This window comes from Lonchura striata, chromosome 3, assembly GCF_050655825.1.
Source record: "Lonchura striata isolate lonStrDom1 chromosome 3, ASM5065582v1, whole genome shotgun sequence".
Classification (NCBI taxonomy): Eukaryota; Metazoa; Chordata; class Aves; order Passeriformes; family Estrildidae; genus Lonchura; species Lonchura striata.
Window position 1 is genome coordinate 6,134,555 of NC_140705.1, and position 16,610 is coordinate 6,151,164.

At 42.3% G+C, this 16,610-nt stretch overlaps 1 protein-coding gene across 6 annotated transcripts; it reads left to right on the top strand.

Annotated features, from left to right (window-relative positions):
• Nucleotides 1-7,360: 7,360 nt before the first annotated feature.
• Nucleotides 7,361-15,471, top strand: ENPP4 (ectonucleotide pyrophosphatase/phosphodiesterase 4). 6 transcript variants are annotated; one of them, XM_021527243.3, is made up of 4 exons: nt 7,361-7,505; nt 9,233-10,097; nt 11,014-11,184; nt 13,636-15,471. In XM_021527243.3, the coding sequence occupies exons 2-4, from the start codon at nt 9,275-9,277 to the stop codon at nt 13,998-14,000; spliced, it is 1,359 nt and encodes a 452-aa protein (XP_021382918.3). In that variant the 5' UTR covers nt 7,361-7,505; nt 9,233-9,274; the 3' UTR covers nt 14,001-15,471. The 6 variants fall into 6 exon arrangements, with proteins under 6 accessions (XP_021382918.3, XP_021382921.3, XP_085432371.1 ...); XM_021527246.3 differs by having other exon boundaries at nt 7,402-7,557; XM_085576245.1 differs by having other exon boundaries at nt 7,410-7,578.
• Nucleotides 15,472-16,610: the final 1,139 nt, after the last annotated feature.

Below are 16,610 nucleotides of genomic sequence, written 5' to 3' on the forward strand. Positions count from 1 at the left end.
AAAATTAAATATCAAAAGCAAACCAGTACTTCATCTTACTTAAACTTAGGGCTCCTAGATAACCTGAAAAGTGCCAAGGTCACAACCAAGTTTAATCACTGTGATTGTACAGTACAACGATGCAGGTAAGTATCAGAAATCAATGAGATCTCTTAGCTCACAAGGGCATTTCTGGCCTGCTGCAACTCAAGGACTTCAAGGATACATTACCCATTACCAAGGCCTAATCTCAACTCTTTTTACCCCCACATTGCTGCCTGGCACAAGTGGTCGATCACCAAAAAGGATAAAGCACATCTCTTTACATTAGCTGTATGTAACTCCACAGTTCCTCACATGGAAATCCTGACTCAGAGATTCTGAAATGTGTGCTGTGTAATCTGTCTTGCAAACTTCTAGCACCCAAGAGTAAGGCGAGTAAGGCTAATGATGACTGATTTTAAAATCATGAACTTAAATTACTGAAGCTCCAGAAAATTCAGAAAAGCAATAAAACAGATGGTAAAGTTTTATAAATTCAACTTCTTTTAGGACTACTTTTCACTTCTAAGAAAACACTTGGATTTCTTCATATTTTGTAGAAAGACAAATGTATTTCTGCCTGGGTCTGTTCAGCTTGCTCTCAGCATGACTTTGATCAGCAACTCCCACTGATCTTCAACCCCTTCTTACAGAGTGCTTGCAGGATTAAACTCACTGGGATCATAAAAACTCTCTCCTTAATAACTTACCTGGCAAACAGTTTGAGGGGAAAAAAGAACACAAGAAATATGCATGACACAAAACAAAGAACAAAGTCCAGTTGTAGTCCAGTCCATGACTTTTTTCCCCCCTTCCACAAAGACAACATTTGCAGGATGCAGCAGCACCTGCTGGAGGGTTTAAAATATCACAAGTAAAGCAAGGGGTAAGAGCATAAGGTATTATTCAAAAATAAGTACAGTTGATGTGGGTTTCTTTATTGTGAGTTATCCGAGTTCTTCTTTCTCCTGCCACCCTCCACAAGCAATGAAAAGTAACATTAAGTGTCCGGTGAAATGGGACATCTCTCCTGCACAGAAGTGAGAGGGAAGAGGTTGTATGAGGCAGGAGAGCAAAAAAAAGGTCTCAGCACAACTAAAGCCCTCTGAGTAACAGTCCCACCCTGTAGCCATGAGAATGCAAGATTACAAAACAGAGACCACCAACTTCATCCATTCCCTAAATTCCTCTGCTTCCAAATCTAGAAAGTGTTGAGTTAATGTGGAAGTTAGTAACACAATACTTTCTGTTGCTAATTCTGTAATCCAGATTGTGTCACTGATCTGGACCCATGTGAGCCATTGGTAATGCTTATCACCAGCTCTGCAGAAACACAAAGAAACACAAAAACCAAAAACAGAAATGTTCATTAAAGGACAAAGAACATGAGCAGTAGAATTCCTTATTTTCAGGAGAAACTTGTTTTTTACTTAATGACTGAATTTCTGATTTTTCTTCAACTTTATTCTTTTTAAAGGAAGACATACCAGAATCAACATGACTACAAGTCCAGCTAGTGTACTTAGACAGAAGTTACAGTTTTGTTAGTGTTCAGCACCTGGAATAAGCAGATCACTGATTCTTTCCACAGTCCAGTGGAAAGAATCAGTGATTCAGGTGATGAGCTCAGGTGTTCAGGTGATGAGCACCTCAAAGTACATCACAGAAAAAGATGGAGATGAAGATGGTCTTTAATACAGCCCAGTTATCAGAGCTCCCTACAATAGATGTGTCTGTTTAGACAGCAAGGCTGGTATTTATCTACATTTAGAAGCCCACAAATGGACATCAAAACTGAGGCTAGGAACCCAGATAACTGCCTAGTTCACCCTGCAGAGACACACGGAGCTCAGTCCAGCAGCTCAAACACACAGGGACATTTACTGGCATTTAAGTTGTTTGCTTAGAGCAACTTGATTTATCTGAAGGATAAGGGCTCTGGCACACTCAGACTGCTGAAGCTCCTACTGAAACTTTAGCAGTTCACCCTGAAAGCTCAACAGAAATCAGCACCTCCACCTTGCACTTATTTTAAAATGACAAGCAGAAGACTCACTTGTCAAGAAATTCCTGCATGGCTAGAGTCAGTTATCCTTTGCCTCCAGAATGGAAGAGAAGGGTGGGAAGAATGAAGAGTAACAAGAATATCAGACCCCTAAAGAGAATAGCTCACATATTCTCAGAGATTAAGAATCAGAGGCAAACCCCACATTACACTATTTAGTACAGATTCCCAAGACTTCTACCGGGGTACACCTTTATTAAAGCAATAATTTGCACATCTTCTAGACATTCCATAATATTGTAAATTTCAACTCAACCATCAGTGCCACAAGTAACTTCAGTGGTTCACAGCTCTGTTTAGAAATAGCAACCTGCTTTTACAGGAATTTCTTTTGTCATTTCCTGTTGGATATTCCTGTAATTTTAATGGTTTAATAAAAGAGTAGTTCGGTTTTATTTGTTCTCGATGAAGATACTTCCACAATTTAAGCAAAGAGCCTGTAAATCATTCCTCATAACCTAAAGAAATTAAGGTCCTTCAGTTGCTTGCTCAAAGTATCTTTTTCCAGACAAAGAGATGCAAAAAAAAAATCCTGAATGGTTAAAATACTCAGAGTTCTTGGAAACAGCTGAACCTGAAACTGAATTATGGTAAACAAAGTTTACTGTCCCTCAGAAACTGAAGGATCTTAGCATCCCAGAGGATAAGACCCTTCATTTGCAATTAAGTGCACTCAATGAAAATGGATGTTCCTGGCCATTCAGGATGTTGGTTTTACAAAAAGAAAAAAACAACAACTTTTTGCTTCGTAAAGATCCAAAATTTCCAAAGCTTTGCAACATGTAGTTCAAGGACATTATCAAAACTACACTGTGGGCTCTGGGAGACAGACTGGTCATGGTTTACAGACATACTACAAGGGACTTGCAGTAACTTTGTTTTCACTCCTTCCTGCACTCAATAGCAGGAGGAAATCAAGCACAAACAAACTCCTGCACCATTTCCAGCCTCAGCTTTTATTTGTGTTATTAGCAACACCTCATCTCTACACAGTTAATCAACAGTAATCCTCTATCCACTGCCAATCTTGCACTAAACAGCATGAGGACAAGACTTTATCCCACATTTTGTTCCTTTACCTGTATTCTAGTTGTACTGCAGTAAGGAAAACAAACACACCAAAGAATTATTTCAGAAGACAGTGGTTTGGTAAATGTTCAGGATGACATATTTCACACAGGAGTCAGCACATCCTTGCAGCAAGCATCCAGAAATCCATCTGTTCTGCTAAAACTGACCTGGATTCTGCAGTCTTGAGGGGCTGGTTCATGAATTCAGGACCCCACTGTAGTAATGGTGATTCACCTTCACCCAGATTTCCTGGGATGCTGGCTGTATAAAATGCTTATTTTAAGCAAACACACCCATAAAATTTCACTCTGAATATGAGAGAAATTTCTCCACCAGGAACCAGACAAACAATAGAAAACCACTTTGCACAGGACACTCAATTCTCACGTTATCAACAGCTTTTAGTTGTTAAAAATACCAGGAGTCGTTGTCAACCTACATTTGAAAGCCTGCTTTGCCTGCTGCAGCGCCTAATTGTTCCCAGTTTAGCTGTTTTAAAGCCCTTTATTTTTGGTCTTCCGGTTCATTTTCTAAAACTTTACTTGGTTTAGTCTTGAAGTCCATGGTTAGAACTCAATTGGAATATCTGAGAGCCTAAGAAATACCAACATTTTATCTGCCTAACTGCTGCAAGAAAAACATTTTTGTTTGCCTTTAAAATCTGGCATAATTTCAACAACCTTGTTTATCGCTGAAACTAAGCACTCTCGAAAAGCTCAGCAACCCAGTTTCAAGTGTTTGCAGTGGAGGCTCTGGTAACTGAAATAAAGAAGGCAGAGACACTACAGTCCTCTGTATCACCCTGTCAAAAGCCTTAGGGATCTCCTTCCACATAGTTAGAGAAACAGCAAGGTTAAGAGCCCTTTTTGTTTATAGCCACCATATACAAGCAATGCTTTGCATTAAATGGACACTACAAGCTTAAGGTCTAATAAAGTTTAACAGCTGTTACTTACCCAGTTCTTTTTATGGTTTCATGAAACATCTATTTTTTTAATCTTGATTGTATAAAGATGCATCAAAACACAGTAAATTACAGGTTAAATGACAGATTTTAAAAACTACTGAGCAAAAATGGTGAGAGAGGTCTCCATCACATAGATAAAATTGAGACTAAAATTGGAAATACAGGAAGTATTTATTATTATAAGAAAGCATGCAGTACAGTGCAGGGACATCTTCCACTATGCCCATGCTGCTTCAAGCCCCTTCCAACCTAACTTTGGACACTTCCAGGGATAGGGCACCCACAGCTTCTCTGGGCAACCTGTGCCAGAGCCTCACCACCCTCACAGAGAAGATTTTTTTTCCTAATATCCAATCTAAACTTGCTGTCTTTTAGTTTGAAGCCATTCCCCCTTGTCTTGTCACTCCACAGTCTTGTTAAAAGTCCCTCTCTGTCTTTCTTGTAGGCACCCTTCAGGTGATGGAATGTCAAAGTTAGATCACCCCTAAGCCTTCTCTTCTCCAGGCTGAACAATCCAAATTAAACTAGTCCAAATTTAAATCCAAATTTAATTAATCCAAATAAATCCAGTTGCTTCACCTCCACAACACTGCCAACTAGAGGGTATGGTTTTCCATCTAAGTGTTGTACTAAACCTAGCAATCCCTGAGAATATTTTGAGGTTGCCTGCTCTTTACTTCCTGGCACTGACTAATGGTTTTTGAGCTGCAAATGCTCAATTGTACTCCAGCAGTAAATCTGGACAGCTCTGGCAGCATCCAGGTTTAGAACTGCAGCTTCTAAACGCAAATGTGGGCTAAAATACAACAGAGAGATCAAGGTGAAGAAAGGCAAACATCTCAGTAGTGCCCAGTTTTACTCCTCTTAATGCAAATATACATGTAACTCACCAATTTCTTGTAGGCAAACACTGTAAATGGAACCAAGAGCTGTATTAAACACATTAGGTACATATTGGCTAGGCCAGCTCAGATTTCAGAACTGCTATGGTATGCTGCCAGTATGATGTATCAAACTGGTACATTACATTAGGCTGGGCTTGTGAATACTGTAAATGGTTTTCAAAGCATGTGAGCAAGGCTAAACAAGAGATTACTCACACCTTTTAGGACTGAATAACTGAGTGAGTATGCTGCAAAAGTAGGCTGACAAAAGAGCCTCGGTATTTAAAAGTTGTCTGCATCTGTACATAAAGTTTTTAACAAGAACTTAGTTGTAACTGGATGAAATTGGTCTAAATATTGCACCTGGTCTGTTATGCATTCCCTGGAGTTCTAGTTCACTCTGTGTAAAAAAAAATAATTTAAGGTAATACAACAAAGTAATATATAAAGGACATGTACCTCCTCCACACGATAAGCTGTCATGTGTATATTCACAAAGCTGAATTTGTGTAATCAAAAAGAGACTCAGAGAAAAAAAAAAAAACAAAACACAAGGACCTTGACTTGAACTTGACACATAACACCTAAGTAGCTGGAGATGTTTTTTCCCTCTTTTACAGACCTGTGTTTTGCCATACCTGCTACATTCCATAAATCAAGGTGAATCAGGGGCGTGTCACTTATTCAGCCTATTATACCACGTTTTAGAGCCACTCCACAGTTCACACACACAGGTAGCAAAACCTGCCTAACTCATACATATGTAAAGCCATTAGGAAGAAACAAGCTGAAATCTACACTGCCTGCAGAATAAACATCTAGCAGGGTACACAGAATAAAACTGAGATCTACTTCAGCCAGTTATGAAGCCATAAGCATGTCTTTTTCTCAGTTTTTAGGATGAAATTTACAATAGTGATGATTTGTGCTTAATTTCTCTATTTACATAGAGCTGATCTCATTGTTTTTCAGCACTAGTAACTTGGCAGGTTTTGCAGAATTACTAATCCCTTCTCATAATAAAAAGGAAAACCATGGGAATGTAAACTATTTGCCTTACTTTATGAAACAAACTTGTACCAAGACCCAAAACAGATCTTAACTAATAGCACACACTGCTGCAGTGGCACTCAGTACATTCAGCAACACCTGACCATTTCCTGCCCGTATTCTGAGTTTTAGGGTAAACAGTTTTATTTATTTTTTTTTTTCCACAAGAGACCACAAAAAGGTGATGTGCGTGAAAGAATATGAACAGCCAACTGAGAGAGCTGTGTGACCAAAAGGGAGATGGAGTCATGGAGGAGTCATGGAGGAGTCATGCTGACAAGCAGAACTACCTGAAAAAGGTGACAGCCTGGAGCTGCCAGGCACCTGCAAAGGAGGCAGGAGGCAGGTTATGGGCGTGCTGGGAAAACACAGAGACACTCCCAAGGATGTGTCCCATCGCTGCCTCACCTCACAGTGCCCTTCTACAACAATGGGAAGCCCAGCAAACAGCCCCAAAGTGAGCTGCATCCTGGTCCGGGGGTACAACACATCCCTCGCAAACCCCTGAGCTCCCTGAAAACCCCGCATTGCTCTGCTGGGAGGGCTTCATCCTACAGCCCCATGGCTCCCCTCAGCTCTGCCCCCTTCATCCCCGTGTGTGGCCGCAGGACCAGGGCAGGGACTGTCCCCTGTGCTGGGCACTGCTGGGGTCACCTCGAGGGCTGTGTCCAGTTCTGGCCCCTCAGTTCAGGAGGGACATTGAGGGGCTGGAGTGGGTCCAGGGAAGGGAACAGAACTGGGGAAGGGGCTGGAGCTCAGGTCTGAGGAGGAGCAGCTGAGGGAGCTGGGGGGGCCCAGCCTGGAGAAAAGGGGGATATTCTGGCTCTGCACAACTCCTGACAGGAGGGGACAGCCAGGTGAGGGTTGGGCTCTGCTTCTAGGGAACAAGGACAGGACAAGAGGTCATAATCTCAAATTGCACCACGGGAGGTTTTTAGTTGCACATTTTAGTTGCACAAAAAGGGTGGTTCGACACTAGAATGGACTGCCGAGGGAGGCACTGTCCCTGGAGGTGTTTAAGGAAAGACTGGCCGCAGCATTAAGAGACATGGTCTAGTTGACAAGATAGTGATCGGCCACAGGTTGAACTCGATAATCTCAGCGCTCTTTTCCACCTAATTGACCTGAGACACCCCAGTCACAGGAGCTCTCCACTGCCCCCAGAGCCGCCTCCTCCCGGCGCTCTCACCGCCCGCCCCTCACTTCCCGCTCCCCCGTCAGATCATCACAGCGCCACGCCCCCGCGCCGCAGCCAATCGGATCTCCCGCCAGTGGGCCCGTAGCCAATCATAGTGGGCAGAGGCCGCGCGCACCGATGAGCTCCCGCGCCCCCCCCAGGGCCCATCAGTTGTCGGTTGGGTTGCGCGGGCGGCTGGTGCGCAGGCGCTGAACCCCCTCAGCTGCCCCGGCCACCTCCGGTGCCGCCCGCTCGTCCCGGCGCCTCACGGTGGGGCCCCGGCGGGGACCGGGGTGTCCCGCGGCGGGAGGCTGTGGGGACGGTGAGCTCGGTCTGAGTGCGGGTGAGGGACAGGCGTGAGTGAAACCGACGCGGAGCGCCCGGTTGGTCGGCGGTGCCGCATGTGTGCGCTTTGCAGGCGGAATAACCTCCGTTCTGGCGGAACCGAGCAACTCCAAAACCTGGTCGGGAGGTTCGGGGGCAGGTTGGACTAGTGCTGGTGGTATTTCGCGGCTGGGTTGTTTTGCTGGATTTGCCTGGGACAGAGTTAATTTTTGGTTAGAATATGCCACTTGTGTATAAAAACCCCAGTGCTGAGCAGCTGCGGCGCATTTCGAAGGGAACGATGCGGGTTTGTGCCTTACTGCGCTGTGGAAAACTCTGGTTCTGGTTTTTAAAGCACCTGACAACATCGAAGGGGTGATATCGCCGCTGCGTTGCTTTTCCCCTTTATTTTCTCCTTTTTCTCCTTGAAAAGGCGTGTGTGCTCCAAGTCCTCGGTGCTAAGAGAAGTCTTAATGCTGTTTTTGACAATCCTCGTAACTCTTGTATGTTCTGTAGACCATTTAACTTGGAAACCAGGGCTGGAGGTGGCTTCCTGTACTTTGAATTCCCGTCACTGCTAAAGCTACAGCTAACATTAAAGCTCCTTTAAAATAAAGCACCTTTAAAATAAACCTGCCGTTTTATGGATCTTGCGGGAAAGGGTTAATGTTAAAAATGTTGGGAAGTCAGCTGCTGTGCCTCCTAGAATCACAGTTTGTCTGCACATAAAGGAAGATAAGGATAGAAGAAATAACAAAGGGAAAATTTGCCAGAATGTTGCTCTTCTTGAGAAGCAAATACACTGCCTAACAACATTGCAGAAAGTTCTGTGAAACCTGGACATTCACTTCCTCTTTTAAAGATTGAGAGCATCATTCTGTAACTTCCTATTAAGTCACACATAATACATAAGCTTACAAAGCATACCTGGCACTCAATAATTAATTTCTTGCTGAGAAATACTTACCTCATAGTTAAGGTTATTAATTTTGTTTTGTTTTTTTTTTTTAATAGAAAAGTGTGGTATGGGAAGAACAGATTTAAATGCTGTTATGGTAGATTTTAGACTAGCTTAGAAGGAAAGGAGAAGTTACTTCTGGCAGTTCTGTGTATGGAATGAGCAATGAGTAAATGGGGATGCTGAAAGGCTGAAAAGTCTTCCAGCAACTCTAGAGGTGGAAACCGTAAAAGGGAAAGTGAGATGGAAAAGGAAAATTATAATTATAGTAGGAAACAGGCTTCTGATCTGAACAGTGATGTGTAATAAGAATTTAGGGCTGCAGAGAACTCTTAAATGTGGGTCTGGAAATTCTCAAGTGTTTGTGCCTGTGCTGGAACATGAGGAAAAATACTGATTTTCTCCCTTGGAATGTAGAATTGGAATAGGACACACACAACAATGGAATAATTGAGCAAAAGAAAACAATTCTTCCTTTCATTTAGTCTTCAGTGGAAAAAATCACACTGCACATTTGTTTTAATATATGAAAAACTGACAATATGTGAGAAACCTCTGAAGTCAGTAGGGAGATCCACTGTTGACCTGAGTGGTTGTTTAGACTGGGTGTTTAGACATTACCCTCTGGAAGGAAGGTGTATATAATGTATAGCTAGTTAAACTGGTCACCGTAGAATTGTTTTGGTTACATACTTTGTCTATTTAAATTTTTCAGGTGCATCTGATTACCTGCTGGAAGTGCTTCAAAGTCTCCACAATGAGCTCGATTTTGATTTTATTTTTTGCTGGAATCCTCCTCTGTTGTGCTTGCACAGCTGGTGACTCGGTACCCAAGTTGCTTCTCGTGTCCTTTGATGGCTTCAGGGCTGATTACTTGGAAACCTACAAACTTCCTCATCTCCAGGAATTCATTGAGGATGGTGTGCTTGTAAAAGAAGTCACGAATGCTTTTATCACCAAGACCTTCCCAAACCATTACACCATAGTGACCGGTTTGTATGAGGAAAGCCATGGCATTGTGGCTAATGACATGTACGATGCAGATGCCAAGAAAAAATTTTCACAGTTCAACGATTCGGATCCCTTCTGGTGGAATGAGGCAGTTCCAATTTGGGTAACAAATCAACAGCAGGGAAAGGGAGCAAGTGCTGCTGCCATGTGGCCCGGTAGTGATGTAAAAATCAACAACACGACCCCTCATTTCTTTATGAAGTACAACTTCTCAGTGAAGTTTGAGGAGAGAGTGGAGAGAATTGTTGAGTGGCTGAACAGCTCTGACCCAGTGGTCAATTTTGCTGTGCTCTACTGGGAAGAACCGGATGCAAGCGGGCACAAGTATGGCCCGAGTGACACCCAGAACATGCACAGAGTGTTGGAAGAAGTGGATAAACATGTTGGTTTCCTTATGAACAAACTGAAGGCATCGGGCCTGTGGGACTCTGTAAATGTCATAATAACAAGTGACCATGGAATGGCCTCCTGTTCTGCAGAGAAGCTGATTGTCCTGGATGAATGCCTCGGGCGCAATAACTACACCCTGATAGACAGGACTCCTGTTGCTGCAGTGCTGCCAAGGCAGAGTATGTTTGGTTTTGGTTATATTTTAAGGCATATACTGAGAATTAAATCTTGTTTATCTTGCCTCTCTAAAAAGTGCACAGTATGCTAGACTGTTCTAATCTTTTGCAAAACCTATGGAGTTTATGTTGGAGACCATTGACATAATGAGTAAGCTATAGAATGATGGTTGATTTGGAAGTTTGTTTTGGCAATCATAGGGACAAGGAGAATTTCTTGTCAAATTGCTGTGGCTAATAAGGATGACCCCGGTGCAGGTGGTTGGGAAAGTAGGTAGGTACTGAGTTTGGCTGTCTCTTGTTGCTCACTTAATGCAGCTGTGATTCACAGTGAGCATGAAATAAACCCATGTGTTTATTCAGAATAAAAAACATCATTGTGCAAATTTCCAAGTAAGACTCTAGTCCCAACTTTGATCGTTTTACCACTTCTGTTTTTGGGAGTGAAACCTAAGATTTCATACCATGAATTCAGTTTTTGTATCTTGGAGTAGTCCCCAGCAGGCATGTCTGAAATCATGACATTGCTGGCCTCTCTGTGGCCACAGTAATGAACAAAGTAATTCATACAGTAAAAAAAAAAAAAAAGTTACTGCATTGGATAAAATATTGGCTACTTGAGGGGGTGATTGCTTTCTGTTGATTTCTCTCCTTGAATTTTGCCCTTCAAGCCCATATGGTATCTTGAGTTGTAGGTCCAAACCCACATCTGGGAGGAGTCTGATTTTAAAATGAAGGCAGATTTTGAAATGCACCTCAACCATTGCAGCATTTCATAAGGGACATAAAAATTGCTTTTCTATGTGCTTTTTCAAAAAATAATTAATTTGAAATAATGGATCTTAGGTTTAATGACAGATAACTGTAGTAAACAAGAGTTAATTTCCAGCTGTTTCATGTGCAATATTTTCCTTGGCAGACAAAGAAGATGTGTATAACTTACTCAGAAATTGCAACAGTCACATGAAAGTTTATCTGAAAGAAGAAATTCCGGACAGATTCCATTATCGCCATCACAAGAGAATCCAGCCCATAATTCTGGTTGCAGATGAAGGCTGGACAATCGTACAGAACGAGTCCCTTTCCAAGTGTAAGTGTGTGTTCCTCTGTGGGTTGTGTGGGTAAACTGCCTTGTTTCTATTCCAGACAGCTGCAGGATGGTTCTCATTTAGCAAGGGGAGTCCTGGCACTGTGCAGGTTTAGGAATATGCAGCATTTTCTAGAACATTCTCAGCCTGAGCCTGGAGTGTTTAACAAATGAGGAGGACATGGGGAATATTCTGTTGGCTGAAACACTTTGTCATGTTCAATTTAATAGTCTGAGTTATCTTAGGCAGGTTAGTAGTCTGTCTCAAGCTTTCCCTGGATGTGGGAAACTGGTTTAACTTTTTATTGTATATAAAATACATATGAAGGGATGAATAATCAAAGCATGCAACACACACCATTCAATATTACAATATTTGTTCTAGGGAATGAAAATAAATGGCAGGAAATACTAAAAATAGTAGGAACACTGCAGCATGTTTGAAAGACAAAATTCAACAGGTGTCACTTCTCAGTGCTTAGCTAGCACTTTCTTCCTGCTCGAATGTCAAATTACACATACATATATATGCATGTGTGTATATATATATGTGTATATATTTCCAGGTGTTCCACAGGCAGGGTTTTTTTGGCATACAAGAGGCATGGATAATTAACTGAAAAAATACAACAGTCACATGAAAGTGTATCTCAAAAACAAATTCCAGATAGATTTTTGTGTTGTAATAGTAAGAAAATTCTAACCTGTAATTCCAGTTGGAGATCAAGGCTCTGTGTGTGTGTGTGTGTGTGTATATGTGTGTTCAGAAAGTGATTGGACAGATTCTTGGTAGGAAAATCCATTAATAGAAATTAAATACCAAAGTACCAACTTCTGGGAAGTTTCTGAGCAGATTCTTGGTAGGAAAATCCATTAATAGAAATTAAATACCAAAGTACCAACTTCTGGGAAGTTTCTGAGCAGCCAACAGCTCAGGCTGGTCGATAGGGTCAGGGATATCCCTCCTGGATACTTCCCTGTACAACTGCTGTTAGAGACAGGGTGTTGAGTGGTGTAAATCCTGGCTGCACCCACTTTGGCTGATCTTAATGTCTGCACTTTGCAGAATTAAGTTCAGTTTTTTTCAGTATTTGTACAGAAGTACTGCTTTTTAATGCAGGATGTATTTATATTTTAATTTCCCCATGGATTTGCTACAATTATCTTCAATTTGGCAACACATAGCACAAGTGTTTTCTGATCAGAGTTCTCTTTTTCTTGTTTCTGTTTAGATTCACTTTCATGTACCTAAAAATAGTAAGTGGATATTTATAAGGAACAGCATTGTATCAGTTGAAGTAAATCTCTTTTCAAATCGATTTTATTTGTGAAGGCTTCCCAGAATCAGGCAGGGGAGGCTTTAGCCTAAAAGCCTGTTTAAGGTTTATTGTCTTCACAGACAAAGTGGCAGGGATTGCCAAGTGTACCAGTAACTCCACACACCAGAATCCTACTTCATAGGTGAAAAACTGGCAATTTCATTGGTGAGGGGACTTGGAGTAGCTCTGTTCAGAACAAGCAAGTAGTAAAAAGCAGGGAAAACAATCTAGAAACATGAGTCAAAACAAACAAGATGTGGTTACAAACGGAATGGTATGAAACATTAAAAAGGACTAGTGGAAGCTCGCTGAAGTGGTGAGTGTCACCTAATCAGTTGAAATCTGGATATTCTTGCATCAGAAGCTTCAGGGAAGCACCCAAGGAAACAGTTCTCAGTGATATTCCTCCACAGTTACTAAGAAATGGACTCAAATGCAGTCACTCAAAGTGAGAGACTTCTGACACCTTGGACAGGTTTTTCAGGAATGCCATTAGGAAATTTAACAGTGGCTGCTCTTCAGCTGTTTATAGTCAATCTTGAAAACCTACCAGATGTCCAAGTTCTCTTGACCTGATAGCCACAAAGGTTTTGCTACGTGCCTGCCAGAGGCACAATGATCCTTTGTCTTTTGGTTTTGACTCTTTGGATGTCCCATCAGCAGAAGTACCTTATCTGCTAAGCATGAATTGAGGGTACTTAATATGCTCAAACTGAACACTATCAAGGGAAAGGTGCCTGATTTTTAATAAGTGTCCATTCTACAAGGAGAGACGTTTCAAAATCTGAGTAAAAATTTGCATTCTAGCTACTGACTCATTGTGGAATGGCAACCTCCTTTTCACCTTTGGCATGAAGAATGGGAAGGGGAAGACTGGAAATGTTAAGCACTGACAGGAATAGAGATTAATAGGAGGGAGAACCATGGGGAAAGGCCAGTATGGGAAAAGACCTGTGGGGTTTGGGGGAAGAGGGAAGGAACTCTGGCTTCTTCTGCGGTTGCTCCAACAGCTGCTTTTATGTTGTGCATTCACCTTTGGTTAGAGCACATGCTGTGGGGGCCGGGGAGATGGGCAGGGGACCAGTGGCTCTGCAGCAGAGGCTGTGCCAGTAACTGTGTGCTCTGCCCGCCGCAGTGGGGGACCACGGCTATGACAACGCCCTGGCCAGCATGCACCCGTTCCTGGCCGCGCGCGGTCCCGCCTTCCGGCGCGGCTGCCGCCAGGGCAGCCTGGCCAACGTGGACATCTACGCCATGATGTGCCACGTGCTGGGGCTCGCCCCGCGGCCACACAACGGCACCTTCGCCAACACCAAGTGCCTGCTGGCTGACCAGTGGTGCATCAGCGTCCCCGAGGCCATTGGCATCGTCATCGGGGTGTTCATGGTCCTGAGCACTTTCACCTGCATCATCATCATCTCCAAGAACAGAGTGGCTCCCTCTCGGCCCTTTGCCCGGCTCCAGTTACAGAGCGATGACGACGATCCTTTGATTGGATAGCCTGGGGGGAGCCGAGCCTCGCTTCCTACATTGTGATTTCAGGAAAACAGTTTCAATTTGCACTGGATGGCATTCTTTGTTTGATGCACTTTATCTGTGTAAAATACTGTACAGCCAGACCCTGCTGATTTGTGTGACTAGTGTCAGATAAAAATATTTTCATAACCAAACAGTAAACAGGTGGCTTTTTACTGGAAGAGAAGCTTAACAAAATAAGGTTGCTTAGTGTTTCATTCAAGCCTCTGAATGCTTTCAGAATGAGACTCCAGAGTGTGACTAGCCAGGATAGACAAAGTGAATTTTACTATTTGTAAATGATAATTGCTTTTTTGCATTAAATTAATATTGACTACTTTTAGTGTTCTTGCACCTGTGTTGGAAAGAAAAACTTTATTGGGACTTAGGAGTTAATTTTGTTTAGAGAGTATATTCTGGTGTGCCCTTAAATTTGGGGAAAGAGAGGATCCAAGACTTCTTTTCTACCCTAAGTCAGCAATGTGACAAGAAATTTTTGAGAAAGAAAATAGAAGTCAGTGATTAAAGAACTTGTGCATATCTCTTCTATTTCGAGCAATAAGGTATGTGCAAGCACTTACATAAGCCTGGGCAGGTGGCTCTGACATTTCTGGATATGTGTCTCTGGATGACTTAGATCCACAGGTCCAGCTGGGATGGCACTACTGCCTCATCTCAAGAAAGTCAGTTTAACCTGGGAGTCTTTGAATTAGCAGCTGTAGTGTAAAATTAATGCTCCTGAACCCTATCAAAAATTTCTCAGGAGTAAATTCTGCTGAAGGTGTTTTTGAGATAAAGGTGGTTCTGCGCTGTGTACCAGCTCATAATTGCCTCTTGAAGGCTGTTGTGCTAAAAAAGCTGGAAGTTTGATGTGCATGTCATCAAGCAGGGATTTCAAGCTCTTATTTTAAACCCTGGAAATTTAAAGGAAGAAGTTAGCAGATCTTATCTCAAAAAATAAATTTTCTGTAATGCTTGAGGTACATAGATGCAAATTCCTGCTGAAGACCAGAGCTAACTGTTAATTGAAACTCTTGATTCTTTGTTAATGGCCATCTAGTAACTTACTATAAAAAAAGTTTGATTAAGAAAGCCTTAAATGGTACCTTATCTTTCAGTGAGATTAAGTTATTATTGCTAACCCAGAAAGAGAACTACAGTTATCAAGTCCTTTTCCTACAGGTCTGATGGTTTTAAAAAATAAAATGACAGAGGTATGTGGTAGCAATGAGGTTTCTCGTTCACAACTTCAGATTCATTGCAGTTTGCTGTTGGCCACAGCCATTTAGTGATCCAGCAGGGTGGGAGCAGGAACTTTGGAGAGAAGGGGTTACTTTGAACTGCCCACTGGAAAAAATAAACTTGAGTTTTACAAATGTTTGAAAGTTTTAGTAAGGTGTGTCTTCCCCTCTCGGGATTCCATTGTACTTGATTAAAAACACAATCCAAAACCTAACTACTTCGGCTTTTTTTTTTAAACTACTAATTATTACTTACTAATGGTTTACTCTAAATTAATCTGAACTGGAAGGGTTCAGAGTAATTGTATAAGGCTCAGGCTCCTTGAAGAATCTGTGCTGTTACTGACAGAGTACTGGATTTTAGCCTGTTGAATATCTAGAGCAGTAGCTGGACTGAACACAGTCACTTCCTCATCCTGCTATATTTAAATTAATTAATTACATGCACCAAGAGGTCAGGTTAATGAGTAACTACAAAGGGAATGTGTTGCAGGGTAGAACCTAGGCTTAGATATACTTTAAAAGGGAGGATGCATGAATTCCTATGTTGGAGAGAGTTTTGTTAGGTTCTGGTAATTCTTCTAATCCAGTGGGGTCTGCAGAGGGTCAGAGAATTACTGGAGATGCTTTTCATCACCTGTGTTTGGAAAGGCTTGACTGAGTTTACCTTTCTGGCAAACATTCTCTCCTCTACCTGTGAGTTTTGGGTTCTTCTCTAGAAGCTAAAATTGGTTAGGACAGTATTTTCTCCACTCTGTTCCTTCCCCCCAGCAGCTGTCACACAGCATGTGGACATGTGCTCTCGGTTCCTCCGTGCATGCCCTCCCAGGCAGGTGGCAAAGTTACCAGCACGGCTTTGGTGACCAGAACTGTAAATGCTGACTGAAGCAGGATGGCAGAACTTCGACCACAAATAGGAATGTTGCTACAGCTGGGGAAATCAAGGCCTAAATGCATTTCTCCTCCTAGCTCTAAGGCAGCCCCTTCTGATGAGAACTGCCACAGGCACTGAGCTGCTGTGAAACCAGAGGCTGTGTCTGGTGGGAGTCCTTATCACCCTCTGTTCCTCCTCCCTTTAGCAAGAAGATGAGGCAGTGCTACTGTGGAAAGGGTTTGAAGAGGAAATTAAGTGTTAAGTAAGATAAACTATATTCCAGTTGCACTGCTGATTATTTTCATTTCCAAAGATGTAGTGTGGTCTGTAAAGGTGCTGAGTGTTCTTCCTGGCACAAAGGGCTTCAGAGTAGCTCTTGTGCATCCAGTTTCATACAGATCATGTACAAATCAAGAGAATCTAGAAAAAAACATCTTTCTGTCTTTAAGGCATGCAATTGATTTATTTAAGAATTATTAC

Bases quoted from the DNA above. Each gene is read 5' to 3' on its own strand.
- ENPP4 (XM_021527243.3), top strand. From the start codon at position 9,275: ATGAGCTCGATTTTGATTTTATTTTTTGCTGGAATCCTCCTCTGTTGT. The intron at 10,098-11,013 runs GTATGTTTGGTT...TTTCCTTGGCAG, and splicing joins TGCAGTGCTGCCAAGGCAGA to ACAAAGAAGATGTGTATAAC. The intron at 11,185-13,635 runs GTAAGTGTGTGT...TGCCCGCCGCAG, and splicing joins GAACGAGTCCCTTTCCAAGT to TGGGGGACCACGGCTATGAC.